General features: G+C 45.6%; 1 protein-coding gene across 1 annotated transcript; it reads left to right on the top strand.

Annotated features, from left to right (window-relative positions):
* Positions 1-5: 5 nt before the first annotated feature.
* On the top strand, positions 6-4,750 carry LOC128750003 (uncharacterized). The gene is made up of 4 exons (XM_053850078.1): positions 6-31; positions 3,036-3,144; positions 3,231-3,370; positions 3,642-4,750. Exons 1-4 carry the CDS (start codon positions 8-10, stop codon positions 3,912-3,914), a joined length of 546 nt encoding a protein of 181 aa, XP_053706053.1. The 5' UTR covers positions 6-7; the 3' UTR covers positions 3,915-4,750.
* The last annotated feature ends 18,719 nt before the right edge of the window (positions 4,751-23,469 follow it).

Raw genomic sequence — 23,469 nt, 5'->3', positions numbered from 1 at the left:
ACAGCAGATGTTGGTTCAGTGTCTGTCCGAGGTAGGAATGGGAGCAGTTGAAGACCAAACGATTGTTCCCATTATGGTGCACAAGGTGGTGGGGAATGTACCAGCACTCCTCTGGCGGTTTCGCTTCTTTCACTTCTTGCACGGCGCCAGACGTGATGAGCTTCTGCATTTCTGCACAGTAATCTTTGGCTTTCTGAGGTTCTCTGAGGAGCCGACGTTCCGTACTGTGCAACAATGGCATGACGGACTCCTTTGGGGCATGTAGCAGTGGCATTTTCTCATGACGCAGTAATGGAGTTGCATATCTGAAAATACCATCCACCTCTACCCTGGCAGTTCTGGACTTAAGCAGTGCAACAGTATGATTATCAAGCTTGGAGCGAGTCACTTCTCTCTCAGGGTGTTGGGGTACGACATCCAGTTTCCAGAGTCTCTCAACATGCTGGAAAATCTCATCCAGGTGTGGTGGGGAGGTGGTCAAGAGGCACTGCGTACTGTGAGATAGCCCCCCCGTATCTCGAACGGGACCTTCAAGAGTCCAGCCCAGCCTTGTATGTACAGCAGCTGGCCCCCCGGGGGGGCCCAGCCTGACTGGCTCAACCGGTGTTATAAGGTGAGGTTGATCAGAACCAATCAGCAGGAAGGGGGTAGCATTCTTAAAGGCCGGGATCGGAAGACCATGCATGTGCTTAAACTTCCGTTGGAGACGTTCCATTGGATAGGTGTATGGGGCAAGGCTGAGGTTGTTAGCTGTATGGATGGACGATCCACTGAGGAAACTTGGAATGACACAGTTTGTCCATGCAATACCTGGACATCGTGGCGAACTGTTCGGAGAGGGAGGTTTTCTGGACTGCCGTTCATGTTCAGACATTTTGCTGCTTCTGCGAGCAGCATTGTCCTTTCATTGTCCTTTTCGTGTAAAACAGTTACTGTCTGCCTTCCTGCACGACCCTCCCCTTTGGTGGTGAACCTCTCCTTACCACTACGCACAGCGACATGACTATCATATCCCTGACACCAGGATTCATACCGAAGCCACTCAGCTAAGTCAGTCAAGGTGTGACTAGTTATGGAATTGTAATGGTGGCGGCGAAAGTCTGCCCGCAGTTCTGGGGGAAGCTTACTCAACAGCCTAGCAACGTGAGAACCACACTTGAGTTCAACTTCCCCTTCTGTACCTAGTGTCTGTAGAAGACCCACCAAGGACTGAATCTGGAGGGAAAACTTCTGAAAGGCTGTGCTATCTCCACACCTGACTTCTGGAGCTTCAAGAACTGTGGCTATTGTCCGAAGTGCCAGCTGGTGAGGTTGTCCAAACTTGTCATGGAGAGCTGCCATGATCTCAGTGTAGGGGTTTGGGGAATTCAAGTAGGCGTCCGCAATCAGCTTGGCTTCTTCCAGCTTCAGATGGTCGAGCAGAACTTGATAGTTGAAGAGCTCAGAGGCTGTTGGAGGAAGTAGGTTCTCCAGAGCAATATGTAGTCGAGAGAACTCACTGGGGTCTGGTTGGATGAATTTTGGAATTGTTGGGGGGGGGGGTCCTCTGTAGACCTGATCTACTGGAGGAGGAGGGGCAAAACTGTGGACGGGCTGCTGAGACTGGTGTTGAACATAGGTGCTGGATGCACAGTCATTTGCGGGTGGAGCTGGGAGGGGCCGAATCTGATGTGCATCAATATTCAGGTTTTGCATGCTGTGACGAAGGTCTACAGTTGGTTTCAGGCCAGGGTGGAGGTTCAGGCCAGTCTCCTTCATCCTCCTCTACTGATAGTTCAAAGCTGTTACTCTTCCCTGCATGCTTTCCAGGTTGACCCATAACGGCATGCAAGGAACGGGTTACATCCAGTAGTTCTTTCATCTCCTTTTGTGTCTCATGTAGCTCCTTCAGACCTGATTCGAAGGCTCTTTGGGTATGATATAGTCGGGAGCTCTCGTCATAGCTACTTCTTCCTTCGTAATGTGGGTCCCAGTCTGGAGGTCCTGGAGAAGCTGACAAATCGCTGTAAAGCTCACTGTCCTGGAAGCGAACTGAAGCAAGCGGAGGCATCTCATAATGAGCCGCATCCTCATGGTAGCGTCCGTAGTAAGGCGGTGATACTTGTCTCCTCTGGGTTGGGGTCTCCCATGATTGAGGTGTAGGCTTGCCTGGTGGAGGACGGTCTTCTTGCCGACTGCCAATGTAGTCCACTTGGAAGTCCTGGAATCTCGCTGGACGTTGTGGTCTTCGCTTTGGCCGCACGTCCGGGTACATCTCTCTAGGGTCCATCGTAGATTCTTTATCCGGCTCGAAGGACCACTTAATGTTGAGGAGGAAGGACGATGATGATGCTGGTTCGGATAACTGATAAAGAATCCACGATGGTTGGCCGGTCAGAGCACAGGAGTTCAAGAGATGTGTAAACTGTGTGGTTTATTTGTCCAAGTTCTTGATATATATATATATGTATATATATATATAGTTTCTGTGAAATAACACACAGAAGACAATTATACAAAATTATACAAATTACAATACAATGGTCACACCTTAATGGACAAAACATGTCAAAGAAACCGATTCTCATTCCGTGGGAACGGGCACCATCGTGTGGTGGACAAACGCCACTACCCGCACACGGTCCATTGGATCACGTGACCACTTAACACGCCGCAAAGGGCGGTGGCTAATTGCTGGAGCGTCCTTCGTCGACGACGGACTACTACTACTATATCAAATGCACACAAGGCAACGCACACAACTACGGACTAACCAAACACTGAAAGGCAACTATGGTGAAAACAAACACTTACTTAACTTAAGACAAAAAACCCAGGAGGACGAGCGGCAGCCAACTACTCTCAGAGCGAACTTCAACCACTACTGCGCATGTCAAAACTGCCACGCAACGTGTGACGTCATCTTAAAGGGAGCCTTCTGTACACTATGTTTGTGACACATGATATAATAATAATACATTATAACATATATGTAGATAGAAATTTTAACCCCCACACCCCCAACACTCATTCTTCAAACAATCTTTTGGTTTCAGGTGAAGTGCTTGCTCTTCTCGAAGGAGCTGAGTTACACAAACAACACCACATGCATGTTGAGGCAGTACCGAGCCTTGAATGAAAATGAACGTGCACAACCCGCGCCAAGTAATAACCCACAATCATTTAAAATGCCATGTCCCTCACTGTGGCCGAAACATAACAACATGATCGAATGTAATGTGTCTGTGTAGGTACCAGGAAACATGCTGTGGATCAGGCTTCGGTTGCCATGGTTGTGAAGGATTCCCAGCCTTTCACACTGGTGGAAGATCAGGGATTTAGGAGCCTCCTGGATCTCCTCGAGCCTACCTATATTATTCCAACTAGACAGGTGAGTATTGTATATCCATAATTTATGCTGTTTGTTGTATGGTAAATGACAGGTGCCATAGTAGTGGGCAGCAGTAGATCAGGTGGTTGAGCAGGTTGTCCAATGACTGCAGGGTTGGCGGTTCAAATCCCGCTCCCACCAAGTTGCTTTCATAGTGTCATTGGGTTAGACCTAATCTCCCTCGCCTCGTGTGAATGAACTCTGAGGTGCTTTGAGTGTCATGAAAAGCGCTATATAAATCTGAGGCATTATTGTTTATTTTATTTTCCAGGCTCTAAAGGCAATGGTCGAGGAGAGATTCCATGCCGAAATGCAGAAGGCAAAAGAAGAGGTCCAGAAAGCTAAAGCTTGCAGTCTGACTGCAGACATGTGGACCTCTATGGACATGGAGGCCTATCTTGGTGTGACGTGTCACTTTATTACTGAGGAGGACACTCTGAACACCATCCTGCTGGGAGTGGAACACTTTCCACAGAGCCACACAGCAGAGAACTTAGCCCAGGCAAAGACAAAAATTATGGCAGAATGGGGAATAAAAGATTAGGTCAAATGCCTGGTCACAGATGCGGCATCCAATATGATAGCCTGTGCACACACTCTTGGTGTAAGGCAAAGCATATGTGTTGCACATTCCCTTAATTTGATTGTGCGAAAGTCATTTGACCAGGTCCCCATATTGTCTGAAATAAGAGCAAAAACCAGAAAAATTGTGGCCTACTTCCGGACCTCCACAACTGCTAAAGAACGCCTTGGCCACATGCAAGAGTCCATGGGAAGACCAAAACATAAGTTGCTAATGGAGGTAGAAACACGCTGGAACAGCACACTGCTTATGCTCCAGCGTGTCTTTGAGCAGCGGGAAGCCATGGGGGCTGCCCTTGCTTTACTGTCACAACTCACATCCAGTGACTTCAAAACAATTGAAGAAATCATTAAAGTGCTTGGCCCATTCCACCAGGCCACTGTTAAGCTGTTAGAGGAGAAACGGGTGTCGGGTCTAAAGTGATACCACAGATGAAAATGCTTCTGCATGCAGTGAACTGCGAAGCTTCTAATGTGACCACAGAAACACCAAAAATGTTGACAGACATTTTAAAAGTAAGGCTGAGGGATCATCTGGCCAAACTAGAGACTGCCAGTGTAATGACACTGGCAACACTGCTGGATCCACGGTTGAAAGTACTTGGATTCCACAGTGAGTTGAGAGCAAATGAGGCCGTAGAAAGACTGAAAACGGAGTGCGCCAACATAATCTCTCTGCCATCAATTCCTCCACAAAGGCCTCAAGTGAAGGATGAAAATGCGGCAGCACAATCAACATTTTATATCTGTTTTCATGTTTACTATAATACTATCATGAAGTGCTGTCTTTTTTTTAGGTGGTGGGAACCTGTGGAGTCTATTTGACACGTCGGTAAATGAGAGTCGGGGCGTGTCCAATGCTGAAGCTGAGGCTATTGTGGAAGTGCAACGGTACCTCATCCAAAAATACATTTCAAGAAATGAGGACCCACTGTTGTTTTGGAAGGACCACAAAACCACATATCCACACCTTTACCAGTTGGCAATTTGGTTCCTTTGCACGCCTGCTTCTCTCCCTGCGAGAAGATTTTCTCAAAGGCATGGGAAATCATATCCGAAAAAAGGAATCGACTGAGCCCCAACACAGTGAAAATGATTGAATATGTCCAAGTTACACAAGCACATCAAGTAACTGAACATACAACTGACAAATCAACGGACAGTTAACCACATAACATCTGGGTTACATCCAATGACCAGCAGATGTCAGCAATGAGCTATTAAATGAGGCCTCGACTGATCAACTGACACAAGCCAAATCTATCAATCACATAGGAAAGCAATGGCACAAGAGGAAGATCATTACCTGTGGATGTGAAGTGACCTTCTGCCAACACAGTCTGGAGCCAAGGTGTTGAAATCAGCGAGGTTTGATTGCAAAATTGGTCCCAGCTGTGTAGCTGTGAAGCTGCAGGAAAGCAGGAGAGGAAACAGAAAAACACACAACTGGGGAACAACAAAATAAAAGTGCTGAACATGGACATGACAAAAAGCTCAAGTAAAGTCAGGTCTGTGTTCCAAAGTTGATAGCAGAAGCAGGAGTTCAGGAACAGTGTCCTGGTTAAAGGTAGAGGGAGGTTGGTGTTTGGCAAACTGAAACAAATGGAAGAAGTGAAAATCGGAAAATACTGTATCACAGATGCCAGTGTCTGTGATGTGGATATTATAAAATAATTTTGGGTGGGATTCGATTTAAAAAAGAATCTTATTATTTGGATAATTTCTGATTAATTAGTCCCAATTAATCGCAGTTTAATCATACAAGAATATTTGCCACAAGAAGCCACATCCTTCAATTGGACCCATATGGACCGATACATACATTTAAACAACAAAATATTGTTTATTTTACATCAGTTTGACAATAGCACAATAAATCACGATGGTGGCGATATTCAAGTTTTTATACCACCTTATTTAAACTAAAGCTCTTTTAATGTCATGAAAATATTTGTATAAAAATTTCAATTTTATAAGAATTTCAAGTACATCCAGAGTAGTGGAAACCCTGGCCATTGTTAGAGAAAAACATTCCTCAACAAAAGCAATCAGATGCTTTTGTTTGCTTTTGGTTCCCTGTTGTCTGGAGAGCAAACTGTTCAATTCAATTCAATTTAATTATGTTTTTGTTGTAATTAGTTAATCATAATAATAAGTTGTAATTAATTAATTGTAATTAACTCGTTAAAGTCCCACGCCTAATTAAAATAGATTCTGTATAAAATTATGGCATGCTGCTGATGTTTAGTGCATTTTTAAACAATGCCTACTGTCTCATGGAATATTGAATAGTTACTTTTTCTTGTCATGTGTCATTGTAGGCCATCAAAACAAGGTTTGCACGTGTCCTCGGAAGTGAGGATTCTGTCCTGGTGCTGTGACGCTACCAAAATTCAAGCTTCGTTGGCTGCATGATCCGAAGCGGAGGGATCTGGTGAAGGCAAGTCTGCTGCCACCACCACCACACAGCAACTGTCTACCAGCAGAGAGGAGGAGTTCTTTGGCTTTGCAGAGAACAAAGAAGCTTCATACCTCAAATCAAAGAAGAAACAGGTTGAGGCATTCTGAATCAATTTCCATTGATAAAAAAATGTCTCTCAAACTTAATGCAGCCACTCCCTCCGTTGCCCCAGTATAAGGTCTATTTAGCCTTGGGAGAACTGATTCTCCCTCCAAAGAGAAACACGCCGTCAGAGCTCAAGTTTGAGAAGCTTCTCCACATGAGGTACAGTCATTGGTTTGTGGGATAGCAATGTTGATGAGTGAAATTCCTAAATGTCTTACTACCACTACTGAAGCACTTTATGCAGCATTTTTTATTTAATTTGTTATTTTATTTATCATAATATCTAGAGTTACGAAAATAATTTATTTTGTTTGTGTGGCTGAAAATATTTGTGTTACCAAACCATTGTCACTGCAGTTAATTTCCCAGTTTGGTATAGTTGTGTTTCTGTTTTATGATTCTCAGCATTGCACTATTTGCACTATTGTTTGTTCTTGCTGCTGTTTGTTCTGTAAAAGACTTGATTTTTGTTTTCACTGCTAAAAGTATAGGTTATACTCTAAATAATTACAATAAATATGACTATCAAAAGTTTCAATATTGTCATTCATTCAGCTGCTCTCACTGTCATGGCCCCTCACACCATGCTTTTATTTTGTCAGCTACTTCCTGCTCCTGTGTGTGTGTCTTTAACTCTCTTGACAGTGTCGGGCGCGATCAGCAGCTGCAATCAATTTCTCACTGATGAACCTCCACCTCTAAAGGAGAAGCTGGAGGTTGATGCAGCTCCACATTGTGAATGTTTCTACATGGTGGTTTGCTTTTGGACTCCTGTTCTGAACATTTTGGCCTTTTACTTCCACATATTTTTTTTCTTCCTGGATTGACTTTTTTTTTTTGCCTTTGTGCCTGAGAATTTTTGTAAGTTTATTCTATTTGATGTTTTCTTGTTTCTTAGTTCCTTGTCACTCGTGCCCGACCTGTTGTCAGTGTGTTTCTGGACTCTTTTGATGCTCCCTGGATTTCGGTTGAGCTTGCTCCGTTGGAGTTCCTCTTAGTTATTTGTTTGGACTCGGGCCAGGCCCCATTTGTGTTGGCTCTTGTCTTGGACTCTTTGTGGGCATATTGGTATCAGCCTTTCTATACTTCCTGCGCTTGGCTTCTCCACATTGTCTGAGCCGTGACACTCGCACTGCCATTGCACCTTTAGCTCACTCTAAATACGTTTAGGAAATCACAAATGACTAATTGTACAGCTATAACCGATATGTAACTTTACTCTAAGCACAGAATTTTAGGTACACTCACCAGCGAACAAACACACAAGGTGTAGTGATCATTGTGTGGAAACGCATCAAGCGTTTCCACACAATGACACACTGTGTTGATACTGTCACTGAATGCCAACATCTGCTGGACATAAAAAAAATCCCTGCAGCCACCTACCTGACAGACTGAATTGACACTGATTTGGTGAACTACTGTATACAATGACATCATTTTTCCAATGTTTTTAAATTTTCTCAATTAAATTATACCTTGAAATTCATTTGAATTAGAATGGAAGGAGACAAGGCTTGGAAATGATTATATATATATATATTAAAAATACCACAAGGGGTTAGTGAAAGGATGCTCTTGATTATTATGCTAGTGAGTTTTCACTTTGGAATTGGCCAGCGTCCACTTCATAGTACTTTTGTAAAAGTTCTTGTAATGCCATCCCACAGGAGATGAATGAGATGGAATACAGTGAAACAAGAGAGCCATCACAAATGAACATGACAGGCCTCCTCACTGCTTGAGTTACATACAGCCTTAGGAAAACTGTTTGGAATGCCTGCAGGAAATATGGCACACCTCACCACATCAGCTTTCAGGGTGTGCTCATCTTTTATGTCGATGGTGAAGGTGACAGGGCAATCCTCAGAAATCCTCAAATCGGCAATAACCAAAGCATTTAAAAAGTGAACTGGTTTTAGGGGAATGTAATGTTTTTGATGAGTGCTGTTTAAATGTAAAGCTGCAGTGTGGATGGACTGTTATAATTCCTTTCGAAACGACATCAGTCCATTGCAGCCCAGTAAAGCCTCGTCCTTTTTGAGTTTTCCTTAAGTCAAGCCATTCCTTTTTGTTGACAAAAAAAAAACAAAAAAACGGGGCAGACGTGGCATTTGACATATGAAATATGGTTCTTTATCACTGGGATCTGATGATGTGGTCAGAGGTTCCATGTCATTACCCTATAAATATAATTATGAATAATTTAATTTCCACCAATGCCATATGAATTTGGGGAAACATACATCTACATAAATATAAAATCTAGATAATAAACAAATCTAGAAATACTTTTACCATTAAGGCTAGACATTCAGGCTCCTCCATGGCGAAGACAATATATATATATATATATATATATATATATATATATATATATATATATAAATGGTGGGACTTTGACGAATCAATTACGATTAATTAATTACAACATCATTACAATTAATTACAACTTTATTTATTTATTTTTTTTAATTTAACAGTTTGCTCTCCAGACAACAGGGAACCTTTGTAAGTGCAGGAGTTCCTGGTCCACTGATCACATTGATGGACAAGACACGTGGCAGCTAGGATGATAACAACAACAACAACAACAACAACAACAAACATGGAGGAATCCCTGAACAAAAGCAAACAAAAGCACGTGTTTGCTTTTGTTCAGGGAGGTTTTTCACTACACAATGGCCAGGGTTTCCACTACTACACTACAAATATTTTCAAGACATTAAAAGAGCTTTTTTTTCAAAAAGGTGATATAAAAACTTATTGACACCATCATGATTTATTGTGCTATTGTCAAACTGAAAATAAACAATATTTTGTTGTTTAAATGTATGTATGGCTCCATCATTCATTTCAGTAATATACCAAATTCATCCAAATTGAAAAATGTGGCTTCTTGTGGCAAATATTCTTATACCATTAAACAGTGATTAATTGAGATTAATTCATCACAAATTCTGTCATTAACTCAATTTTTTTAATCGAATCCCACCACTTTACTTCAGAATTCTATTAAAAAAACAAAACAAAAAAACATGTATATTAGCCAGGCATCCTGAATGTGAATCCAATGAAAGATTCCACTAACCCCTTGTGGTACTTTTTATATATTTTTTAAAATATGCATGTTATTATATGACAATGTGTGTATTTATTTGTAAAAGACGTTGAAGCCATATTCTTACAATACATAAAGTCTATTTATTTCAGTACACAGCACATTGTTATCGGTCATCTCAGAAAACACAACAAACATTTCGACACATTCAACACTTCACTGGAGCTTTCGGTGTCGCTACCGTAACTGCACAAATACACACACTTTTTTTTGTTGTGAAAAGGCGGGATGGGTATATGTAGATTGCAGGCTTGCGTGATGCCAGTGTCTTTATTCATGTCACAACAATCAGCTTACCAGTGTGCTTCGCGTTCTTGCCTTAACACGCCTTGCTAGTGATGAGGGTTAGGTTAGGCTAACCCTAACGCCAACTCTACACCGGTTAAGCACAACGTGAAGCCATGCCTCGTCGCCATTAAGTTATATCCTTTCACATATATATGGACAACAGGAAAGCACAGTCGTACTGTATCTCATGTCTGCCATTATTCACTCTATCACTCACTGGATGCTCAAAATCATGCAATGGCAAATGAGGGAAGTTGTATTTATATGAATAAGTGTTTTTTTTTAACATTTGTTATCCCAATGTTGTCAAAATATTTGTTTTCATTTGTTATACCGTTACAGGTGCCGATATACTTTGTAGGGCAGCCTCTTCTGAAGACTGAGAGTCTCCTTTCTTGGTGGAAGGCAAATGAACGCCTGTTCTCAGCAACTGGATATATCATCTCAAAGAAGAGAACCAGCTCAACATACCAGCCTTAATTTTCAGATGGCACACTTCTTCTGATTTGAACAAACATGTCAGTGAAGCCTCATGTCAATTTTTAGAGTGCCACCTACTGAGCTGTGAAAATAATGGCAGTATTTCATGAAGCCTTGGCAGAACTTCACTTCTGCTGTTGCAGAGAGTGTAGGACCACCATAACTCAATTAAAAACTGATTTGATTCAGATTTTGAACCACACATCAACTCAAGACATTGTCATCAAGGGTTTGTGAGACTTTTTCGTTTGTTCGGCACTTTTTATCAGAGGTTTCAATCCGAGTTCCAGAGGGGTGGATAATACGGTGGAAATCACAGGCAAGTTGTCAGGGTTCCCCTCTGTAAGAAGCCAAAGTGGTTTGTGCTTGGTTTCAAGCCGAGGACCTTCCACACGTTGGGCAGATGTGTTAACCACCACACTGCAGATACATGACAAGCCTTTTTTTCAAATGATGGCATGAAAGACACCGAACCATCGAGTGCCATGAACAGTTCAAGTATTTTTTAATGAACGCACTGATGAACGGAACATGACAGGTAGTAGTGAGCATTGTTGAGATGAACTGTGATAACTCAAAGTTTCAAATCACATCCCAAACTGATCGTTGTTCTTGAACCAAAGGCATTAACCCTGTGGTGGGAAAACTGGTCCTCAAAGGGTCGGGTTGGGAAGGTCACGTCTCTGACAACCCAGTCTCACTGAAAAACATGCAATAATGAAGTTTGTCAATCCATTTGACAGAAATGTTTCAAAAAACGTCACCTTGGTATATTTTACTTCTCAATAGCTTTCAGGTTTCTCCGCTGTCTGAACACAAAATATGGCGAACATCCGTTCTATTTTTCATTTTATTTTTTTAGTGTGGGTCTCGATGAACTACTTGTATTGTGACGTTTGCTCATCTCGCGTGCAATTCTTATGTAAATTGCTATTTTTATAATAATAAAAGTGTCTGTAGAGTTTTGCTCGCATTTCTAGGGACAATTTATTCTTTATTGTCATACTACCCACTCGGTTTATGTATATGACACTTGTTTCTTTTTTTTTTTTTTTTTTGTTTTGGCCCAAATTCTTTTGTGGGTGTCATTGAAATAGTATTATGACGTTTGCACATGTTACCTGTTATTCCACAGTACATTGCAAGATTTAAAAATAATGAAAAGCTTTTGTTATGTTTTGATCACATCATGCTATATTCTTGGCCTTTGTGTTACCTGATCGGTTAATGTATATGATGCTTAGATTTTTCTGTTTCGACCCAGACTCTTTTGTGGGTCTTGATGAAATAGTAGTATAGAGGGTTTTCACGGCATGGCCATCAACATGTCGCTCTTGGCCTGCTCGATGGACAGGATGCTGTACAGCAAAGAGGACCTGACTAGGGAGGAGCTACAGGAGGCCCAGGTAACGATGGCGGCCTTCCTACAAGGTGAGGGGATCACCGAACATTTGGAGAAGCTGGAGAGCTCACGGAAGACGGCGGCCCCGCTTTCTGGCATGCTGAAAGTGGGCACGGAGAAGAGGCAGGCGCCTCCCCCGTGCAAGCGGCCTAGTTCCCAGTCCGATTGCAGGGAGGACCGAAGGGGTCCACGCCAGGAGGAGAGCAGTGAGGACCGGAGGCGGCAACCATCACGGACCCATGAACAGGAGGTGAGCTAGCCGAGACCAGGCCCTTCCAGCAGCGGTGCTCTGTGGAGGGAGGAGACGAAAGACTCCTTCATCTGACTTCAGATTCAATGAAAAATCCCAAAAGTATTCTCTGCCTGGTAATTCATGTACTTGCACGTGGTTCTGCAGTCCTGGCTTGACCCCTGTGGCCTAATACAACGGTTCCTGCTTGTCGACGCGTTTTCCGAGTAGGAGTTAGGACGTCACCATCTTCACGGACCACCGGTTCTGATGTGGGGAAGATGACGACCGACCATTTTGTGCGACCCCTAGCGGACGAGTGTGGCTCACGCGGGAGGTTCGGGCATTTTATCTCTCCACCCTGCACAGTGCAGGAGAGAGAATGTCTCGACCAGGAAGTCTCGTCTTTATTAAAAAAAAAGGGGCGAGAGTGGATCAGGAAGACATGGAGATGGGTTTTTTTGATGATGAGGTAGCGACAGCCAGAGACAACGCCCGTGTGAGAGCCTGCAATGTCATGTCGCGGCTCATGTCTGCAGCGCACCCAGTTCAGCCGCTTGAAGCTGGACCCAGTGAAGGACAAGAATCGCTGTCTGGTGCTGTCCGGACAGGCACGTCGGGATCTGATGTTCTGGGACTCTCGCGCACGTCTGATAAGGGGCATGCCGATCAGTTGTGTCCCTCGATATCTTCACATGTTCACAGACGCGTCCCTGTCGGGCTGGGGCAGGGCGCTGGACGGAGACAGCGTGGGTGGAGTCTGGTCAGGTCCGCCACATAAATGTTTTAGAGTTGATGGCGGTGGACCTAGTTCTTCGCCACTTTGCTCCTCGCGTGGAAAGGCACCATGTCATGATCAGGTCGGACAACTCGACTGCTGTAGCGTACCTGAACAGACAAAGGGGTGTCAGGTCACCCGCTCTCCACAAGGTGGCAGCATCCATCTTAGAATAGGCGGACAGTCATCTGCTGTCACTGAGAGCACGTCACGTCCCGGTGTTGCTCAATGTGGGAGCAGACGGTATGTCCCGAGGGGGTGCCCTGATGCAGGAGTGGGAGCTGTCGCCTCGAATTATAACATCTGTTTGGAGCCGGTTCGGATTACTGATCTGTTCGCTACAAAAGCGAATGCAAAATGTCCCCTCTGGTTCTCTTTGAGGGCGTCGGACTGCACAGACCTAAACCTAACCAGAACCCTTAATCTAGACTGTAGAAGTAAAAATTTTAAGTAGTTAAAAAAGAAACTTTCATCACCTGTACGTGATATAACCATGGATGGATGCGCTTACCAGTAAACGTCAGTTGGTAAAACATGCGCAATTTCCGGTTCCAGTCCCAGAATTTCCAGCTGACCGCATCAGGCAGTGACAGTCTAATAGACAGCATAGTAGCGGATGACAATGCCTGTTTAAAAATTTGTTGACCGTACGTTCGTGCGCCCGCATGCATGCACGGTGAATATGTTTCATTTAATTCCACGAAAATGTGGCACATTCACTAAACTGATTCAGACTAATTTAAACCAAAAAAATGCATTTCCATATTATGATTCTGCGCTGGTTTTTCTCTGTGAATTTGTCGGGAAACATAACAGAGAGCACAGGGGAACAAAAACCGGAGAATGAATAAGAACCAAGCTTTTTTCCTGTCTAGCTTTATTACATCATGACTCAGCGTGTTTCAATAAGGAGCATACATACATACCTATTATTCTGAGGAGAAGGCACTTGATCAGAGTGTTAAAAGTGGAGAGATTTTGCCGTCTGCAATATTCTGACTAGCAGACAATGAATGACAGTTCGCTTTCGAGGTTGCTCTACCCTTCTGCCTTAAAGTGTAGCGGTCGGGTTGGAGTTGGGGCAGTGACACCACTCTCAGAATACGCATCTGGGCGGCTCGCCCAGAGAATTTACACAGTCGTAGGGATTGTTTAACAGAGAGTTGGAGAGTCTGACTCCGGGATTTGTGACCGTTCATACTGAAACCTGTCTTCTCAGAAAACATGAAAATAATGTATTTATGTCTAAATGTTACGCATTGTTGCTTTCCCAATTGCAATATGATAAAATCGACTAAACACATCCACAGTGAAGGTGTATATTTGCATTAAATATCCACATGACGTAATGACAAAACAGGACCCTTGGACTCTTGGTATTAACTGTTGTGACTGGCTGATAACCACCTTGTCCAACCATCTGACTGTATTCTGAAAGAGCAAAAAGTGTGCATTTAAATGTTTTACAAAACATCAAGGCACATTCATGAACAGCATTATCATTCAAAAAACATATCATAAGTGTTTCGTCTTGCTTCACCAAATTATGCAATGGGTTCTGCAAAAGTAAGCAAGGTGTGGTGTTTGTAGTGAGAATTGCATCATTACCATATTAGGTCACGTGATGTGCCAGCCCACTTTGCTCATTACCATATTTGTCATGTGATGCTGCGCCCACTTTGACGCCTACTTGGCAACCAACTTTGCTCAACACCATATTTGGTCGCGTGACACGCCGCCCACTTAGTTCATTACCATATTTGGTCGCATGACGCCCCGCCATCTTTGCTCATTACCATATTTAGTCGTGTAACGCCCCGCCATCTTTGTTCAGTAACATATATGGTCGCGTGACACGCCGCCCACTTTGCCGGCCACTTTGACGCTCACTTTGCTCATGACCATATCTGGTTGCGTCAAAAGACACCCACTTTGCTTATTAAAATATTTGGTCACGTGATGCGGCACTTACTATGCGCATTACCATATTTGGTCGTGTAACGCGCCGCACACATTGCTTATAACCATATCTGGTTGCGTGACGGGACACCCACTTTGCTTATTACTTTATTTGGTCACGTGATGCGGCCCTCACTTTGGGCATTACCATTTTTGGTCGCGCAACGCGCAGCCCACTTTGATCATTACAATATTTGGTCCAATGACGCACTGCGCACTTAGCTGATTACCATATTTGGTGGCGTGACGCGCCGTCCACGTTGTCCATTCCCATATTTGGTTGTGTGACGCACCTCCCACTTTTCTCATTACCATATTTGGTCGCATGACGCGCCGCCCTCTTTGTTCATTACTATATTTGGGTGTGTGACGCGCCTCCCACTTTGTTCTTTACCATATTTGGTGGCGTGACGCGCCGCCCACTTTGCGAATAACCTTATTTGGTCGTTCAACGCACCGTTCACTTTGCTCATAACCATATCTGGTTGCGTGAGGCGACTCCCACTTTGTTCATTACCATATTTGATCATGTGACGCGCCGCCGACTTTGTTCTTCATCATATTTGGTCACGTGACACGCCTCCCACTTTGTTCATTAACATATTTGGTCGCGTGACGCGGCGTCCGCTTTGTTCATTACCATATTTGGTTGTGTGACGCTCTGCCTACTTTGCTCATTACAACATTTGGTCGCGTGACGCGCCGCCCACTTTGCTCATAACCATATTTGTTGGCGTGACGCGCCGCCCACTTTGTTCATTACCATATTTGGTTGTGTGACGCGTCTCCCATGTTATTTATTACCAAATTCGGTGGTGTGACGCGCCGTCCACGTTGTCCATTCCCATATTTGGTTGTGTGACGCACCTCCCACTTTTCTCATTACCATATTTGGTCGCATGACGCGCCGCCCTCTTTGTTCATTACTATATTTGGGTGTGTGACGCGCCTCCCACTTTGTTCTTTACCATATTTGGTGGCGTGACGCGCCGCCCACTTTGCGAATAACCTTATTTGGTCGTTCAACGCACCGTTCACTTTGCTCATAACCATATCTGGTTGCGTGAGGCGACTCCCACTTTGTTCATTACCATATTTGATCATGTGACGCGCCGCCGACTTTGTTCTTCATCATATTTGGTCACGTGACACGCCTCCCACTTTGTTCATTAACATATTTGGTCGCGTGACGCGGCGTCCGCTTTGTTCATTACCATATTTGGTTGTGTGACGCTCTGCCTACTTTGCTCATTACAACATTTGGTCGCGTGACGCGCCGCCCACTTTGCTCATAACCATATTTGTTGGCGTGACGCGCCGCCCACTTTGTTCATTACCATATTTGGTTGTGTGACGCGTCTCCCATGTTATTTATTACCAAATTCGGTGGTGTGACGCGCCGTCCACGTTGTCCATTCCCATATTTGGTTGTGTGACGCACCTCCCACTTTTCTCATTACCATATTTGGTCGCATGACGCGCCGCCCTCTTTGTTCATTACTATATTTGGGTGTGTGACGCGCCTCCCACTTTGTTCTTTACCATATTTGGTGGCGTGACGCGCCGCCCACTTTGCGAATAACCTTATTTGGTCGTTCAACGCACCGTTCACTTTGCTCATAACCATATCTGGTTGCGTGAGGCGACTCCCACTTTGTTCATTACCATATTTGATCATGTGACGCGCCGCCGACTTTGTTCTTCATCATATTTGGTCACGTGACACGCCTCCCACTTTGTTCATTAACATATTTGGTCGCGTGACGCGGCGTCCGCTTTGTTCATTACCATATTTGGTTGTGTGACGCTCTGCCTACTTTGCTCATTACAACATTTGGTCGCGTGACGCGCCGCCCACTTTGCTCATAACCATATTTGTTGGCGTGACGCGCCGCCCACTTTGCTCATTACCTTATTTGGTTGTGTGACGCGCCTCCCATGTTATTTATTACCAAATCCGGTGGTGTGACGCGCCGTCCACGTTGTCCATTCCCATATTTGGTTGTGTGACGCACCGCCCACTTTTCTCATTACCATATTTGGTGGCGTGACGCTCCGCCCACTTTGCTCATTACCATATTTGGTGGCGTGACGCGCGGCCCACTTTGTTCATTACCCTATTTGGTTGTGTGACGCGCCGGCCATGTTCATCATTACCAAATTTGGTCGTGTGACGCACCACCCACGTTATTCATTACCATATTTGGTTGTGTGACGCACCGCCTACTTTGTTCATTACAATATTTGGTCGCGTGACGCGCTACCAACTTTGCTCATTACCATATTTGTTGGTGTGACGCGCGGCCCACTTTGTTCATTATCATATTTGGTTGAGTGACGCACCGCCTACTTTGCTCATTACAACATTTGGTCGCGTGACGCGCCGCCCACTTTGCTCATAACCATATTTGTTGGCGTGACGCGCCGCCCACTTTGCTCATTACCTTATTTGGTTGTGTGACCCGTCTCCCATGTTATTTAATACCAAATTCGGTGGTGTGACGCGCCGTCCACGTTGTCCATTCCCATATTTGGTTGTGTGACGCACCTCCCACTTTTCTCATTACCATATTTGGTGGCGTGACGCTCCGCCCACTTTGCTCATTACCATATTTGGTGGCGTGACGCGCGGCCCACTTTGTTCATTACCCTATTTGGTTGTGTGACGCGCCGGCCATGTTCATCATTACCAAATTTGGTCGTGTGACGCACCACCCATGTTGTTCATTACCATATTTGGTTGTGTGACGCACCGCCTACTTTATTCATTACAATATTTGGTCGCGTGACGCGCTACCAACTTTGCTCATTACCATATTTGTTGGTGTGACGCGCGGCCCACTTTGTTCATTATCATATTTGGTTGTGTGACGCACCGCCTACTTTGCTCATTACAACATTTGGTCGCGTGACGCGCCGCCCACTTTGCTCATAACCATATTTGTTGGCGTGACGCGCCGCCCACTTTGCTCATTACCTTATTTGGTTGTGTGACGCGTCTCCCATGTTATTTATTACCAAATTCGGTGGTGTGACGCGCCGTCCACGTTGGCCATTACCATATTTGGTTGTGTGACGCACCGCCCACTTTTCTCATTACCATATTTGGTGGCGTGACGCTCCGCCCACTTTGCTCATTACCATATTTGGTGCCGTGACGCGCGGCCCACTTTGTTCATTACCCTATTTGGTTGTGTGACGCGCCGGCCATGTTGATCATTACCAAATTTGGTCGTGTGACGCACCACCCACGTTGTTCATTACCATATTTGGTTGTGTGACGCGCCACCCACTTTGTTCAATATCATATTTGGTTGTGTGACGCGCCACCCATGTTATTCATTACCAAATTTGGTCGTGTGACGCGCCGCCCACTTTGTACATCACCATATTTGGTCACGTGACGCGCCGCCCTCTTCGTTCATTACTATATTTGGGTGTGTGACGCACCGCCCACTTTGTTCTTTATCATATTTGGTGGCGTGACGCGCCGCCCACTTTGCGAATAACCTTAATTGGTCGTTCAACGCACCGTTCACTTTGCTCATAACCATATCTGGTTGCGTGAGGCGACTCCGACTTTGTTCATTACCATATTTGGTCGGGTGACGCGGCGTCCACTTTGTTCATTACCATATTTGGTTGTGTGACGCTCTGCCTAATTTGCTCATTACAATATTTGGTCGCGTGACGCACCGCCCACTTTTCTCATTACCCTATTTGGTGGCGTGACGCTCCGCCCACTTTGCTCATTACCATATTTGGTGGCGTGACTCGCGGCCCACTTTGTTCATTACCCTATTTGGTTGTGTGACGCGCCGCCCATGTTGATCATTACCAAATTTGGTCGAGTGACGCACCGCCTACTTTGTTCATTACAATTTTTGGTCGCGTGACGCGCCACCAACTTTGCTCATTACCATATTTGTTGGTGTGACGCGCCGCCCACTTTGCTCATTACCATATTGGGTCGCGTGACGCGCCACCTACTTTGTTCAATACCATATTTGGTTGTGTGACGCGCCTCCCATGTTATTTATTACCAAATTCGGTGGTGTGACGCGCCGTCCACGTTGTCCATTACCATATTTGGTTGTGTGACGCACCGCCCACTTTTCTCATTACCATATTTGGTGGCGTGACGCTCCGCCCACTTTGCTCATTACCATATTTGGTGGCGTGACGCGCGGCCCACTTTGTTCATTACCCTATTTGGTTGTGTGACGCGCCGCCCATGTTGATCATTACCAAATTTGGTCGTGTGACGCACCGCCTACTTTGTTCATTACAATATTTGGTCGTGTGACGCGCCACCAACTTTGCTCATTACCATATTTGTTGGTGTGACGCGCCGCCCACTTTGCTCATTACCATATTGGGTCGCGTGACGCGCCACCCACTTTGTTCAATACCATATTTGGTTGTGTGACGCGCCTCCCATGTTATTCATTACAAAATTTGGTCGTGTGACGCGCCGTCCACGTTGTCCATTACCATATTTGGTTGTGTGACGCTCCGCCTACTTTGCTCATTACAATAATTGGTTGCGTGACGCGCCGCCCACTATGCCCATTACCATATTTGGTCGCGTGACGCGACACCCACTTTGCCGCCATCTATTCTCACTACCATATTTGGTCGCGTGACGCGCAACCCACTTTGTTCATTACCATATTTGGTCACATGACGCGTCGCCCTCTTTGATCATAACTATATTTGGTTGTGTGACGCGCCGCCCATGTTCATTACCAAATTTGGTCGTGTGACGCGGTGCCCACGTTGTTCAACACCATATTTGGTTGTGTGACGCTCCGCCCACTTTACTCATTACAATATTAGGTCACGTGACGCGCGACACACTTTGTACATCACCATATTTGATCATGTGACGCGCCGCCCTCTTTGTTCATTACTATATTTGGTTGTGTGACTCGCCGCCCATGTTGTTCATTACCAAATTTGATCGTGTGACGTGCCGCACACGTTGTTCATTACCATATTTGGTTGAGTGACGCACTGCCTACTTTGCTCATTACAATATTTGTTGGCGTGACGCCCCGCCCACTTTGTTCATTAACATATTTGTTGGCGTGACGCGCCGCCCACTTTGTTTATCACCATATTTGGTCGCGTGACGTGCCGCCTACTGTGTTCATTGGCGTATTTGGTTGTCACGCTCCGCCGCCTTTTCTCATTTCCATATTTGGTCGCATGACGCCCGACCCTCTTTGTACATTGCCATATTTCGTCGTGTGAAGCTCCGCCCACTTTGCCGCCATCTTTTCTCACGAGCATATTTGGTTGTATGACTCACCGCCCATGTTGATCATTACCAAATTTGGTCGTGTGACGCGCGACCCACTTTGTTCATTACCATATTTGGTCGCGTGACGCGTGGCCCACTTTGTTCATTACCCTATTTGGTTGTGTGACGCGCCGACCATGTTGATCATTACCAAATTTGGTCGTGTGACGCACCGCCCACGTTGTTCATTACCATATTTGGTTGTGTGACGCACCGCCTACTTTGCTCATTACAATATTTGGTCGCATGACGCGCCGCCCACTTTGTTCTTTACCATATTTGGTTGTTTGACGCGCCGCCCATGTTGTTCATTGCCAAATTTGGTCGTGTGACGCGCCACCCACGTTGTCCATTACCATATTTGGTTGTGTGACGCTCCGCCAGCTTTACTCATTACAATATTTGGTCGCGTGACGCGCCGCCCACTATGCTCATTACCATATTTGGTCGCGTGACGCGCCGGCCACTTTGCCGCCATCTATTCTCACTACCATATTTGGTCGCGTGACTCGGCGCCCACTTTGTTCTTTACCATATTTAGTGGCGTGACGCGCCGCCCACTTTGTTTGTCACCATATTTGGTCACGTGACGCCCCGCCCACTGTGTTCATTGCCATATTTGGTTTAGTCACGCTCCGCCCCCTTTACTCATTTCCATATTTGGTCGCGGGACGCCCCACCCTCTTCGTTCATTGCCATATTTCGTCGTGTAAAGCTCCGACCACTTCGCCGCCATCTTTTCTCACGTCCATATTTGGTCGCGTTATGCTCAGCCCACTTTATTCATTACCATATTTGGTTGAGTGACGCTCCGCCTACTTTGCTCATTACAACATTTGGTCACGTGACGTGCCGCCCTCTTTGTTCATTACTATATTTGGTTGTGTGACTCGCCGCCCATGTTGTTCATTACCAAATTTGATCGTGTGACGCGGCGCCCTCGTTGTTCATTACCATATTTGGTTGTGTGACGCTCCGCCCCCTTTACTCATTTCCATATTTGGTCGCGTGACGCTCTGCCCTCTTTGTTCATTGCCATATTTCATCGTGTGAAGCTCTGCCCACTAGGCCGCCATGTTTTCTCACGACCATATTTGGTCGTGCAATGCGACGCCCACTTTGCTCATTACAATATTTGGTCGCCTGACGCGCCGCCCACTTAGCTCATTACCATATTTGGTCACGTGACGCACCGTCCACTTTGTTCATTACAATATTACGTCACGTGATGCGCCGCCCACTTTGCTCATTACCTTATTTGGTTGCGTGACGGGCGTCTCGCTTTGTTCATTACCATATTTGGTTGTTTGACGCTCCGCTTACTTTGCTGATTACAATATTTGGTGGCGCCGCCCACTCTTCCGCCCACTTTGCCGCCCAAATAGCGCATAGCCATATTTGGTTGTTCAACGGACGGTTCACTTTGCTCATAACCATATTACTGGTTGCGTGAGCCGACGCCCTCTTTGTTCATTACCATATTTGGTCACGTGACGACCGCCCACTTTGCTTATTACCTTATTTGGTTGTGTGACCCGCCGCCCACTTTGTTCATTACGATATTTGGTCACGTGACGGTCGCCCACTTTGTTCATTGCCATATTTGGTCGGGTGATGCGCCGACCACTTTGCCACCCACTTTGCCGCCCACTTTGACTCCCACTCTTCGGCCCACTTTGTGCATTATCATTTTTCGTCGTTCAACGCGCCGTTCACTTTGCTCATTACCGTTTTTGGTCGAGTGACACGCCACTCACTTTGCCGCCCACTTTGCCGCCCACTTTGCCGCCAACTTTGCTCATAACCATATTTAGTCAAGTGATGTGCCGCCCACTTTGTTAATTAAGATATTTGGTCGTGTGACGCACCGCCCGCCTTGCTTATTACCATATTCGGTCGCGCGACGTGCCGTCCACTTTGCTCATTACCATATTTGGTCTCATGACGCACCGACGCACTTTGTTCATTGCCATATTTGGTTGTGTGACGCGCTGCCCACTTTGCCGCCCATATTGCGTATTAACATATTTGGTCGTTCAACGCGCCATTCCCTTTGCTCATAACCATATCTGGTTGCGTGAGGCGCCGCCCACTTTGCCGCCCATATTGCGTATTAACCTATTTGGTCGTTCAACGCGCCATTCCCTTTCCTCATAACCATATCTGGTTGCGTGAGGCGCCGCCCGATTTTGATCTTCATCACATTTGTTGGTGTGACGCGCCGCCCACTTTGTTCATTACCATATTTGGTTGTGTGACGCTCAGCCTTATTCTCTACTTACAATATTTGGTCGCGTGACGCACCGCCCACTTTCCTCATTACCATGTTTGGTTGTGTGTCGCGCCGACCATGTTGATCATTACCATATTTGGTCGTGTGACGCGCCGCCCACGTTGTTCATTACCATATTTGGTTGTGTGACGCACCGCCTACTTTGCTCATTACAATATTTGGTCGCGTGACGCGCCGCCCACTTTGCTCATTACCATATTTGTTGGCGTGACGCGCCGCCCACTTTGCTCATTACCATATTTGGTCACGTGACGCGGGACCGACTTTGTTCATTACCATATTTGGTGGCGTGACGCGCCGCCCACTTTCTTTATCACCATATTTGGTCGCGTGACGTGCCGCCCACTGTGTTCATTGGCATATTTGGTTGTGTCACCCTCCGCCCCCTTTACTCATTTCCATATTTGGTCACATGACGCCCCACCCTCTTGGTTCATTGCCATATTTCGTCGTGTGAAGCTCCGCCCACTTTGCCGCCATCGTTTCTCACGAGCATATTTGGTTGTGTGACTCACCGCCCATGTTGATCATTACCAAATTTGGTCGCGTGACCCGCCGACCACTTTGCCTGCATCTATTCTCACTACCATATTTGGTCGAGTGACTCGCCGCCCACTTTGTTATTTACCATATTTGGTGGCGTGACGCACCGCCCACTGTGTTCATTGCCATAATTGGTTGTGTCACGCTCCGCCCCCTTTAGTCATTTCCATATTTGGTCGCGTGACGCCCCACCCTCTTTGTTCATTGCCATATTTCGTCGTGTAAAGCTCCGCCCACTTTGCCGCCAACTTTTCTCACAAACATATTTGGTCGCGTGATGCTCCGCCCACTTTATTCATTACCATATTTGGTTGTGTGACGCTCCGCCTACTTTGCTCATTACAATATTTAGTCACGTGACGCGCCGCCCTCTTTGTTCATTACTATATTTGGTTGTGTGACTCACCGCCCATGTTGTTCTTTACCAAATTTGGTCGTGTGACGCGCTGCCCCGTTGTTCATTACCATATTTGGTTGTGTGACGCTCCGCCTACTTTAGTCATTACAATATTTGGTCGCATGACGCGCCGCCCATTTCGTTCAATACCATATT

The sequence above is a fragment of the Synchiropus splendidus genome, chromosome 18 (genome assembly GCF_027744825.2).
Source record: "Synchiropus splendidus isolate RoL2022-P1 chromosome 18, RoL_Sspl_1.0, whole genome shotgun sequence".
NCBI lineage: Eukaryota > Metazoa > Chordata > Actinopteri > Syngnathiformes > Callionymidae > Synchiropus > Synchiropus splendidus.
This window is presented reverse-complemented; position numbering and strand designations above follow the sequence as displayed.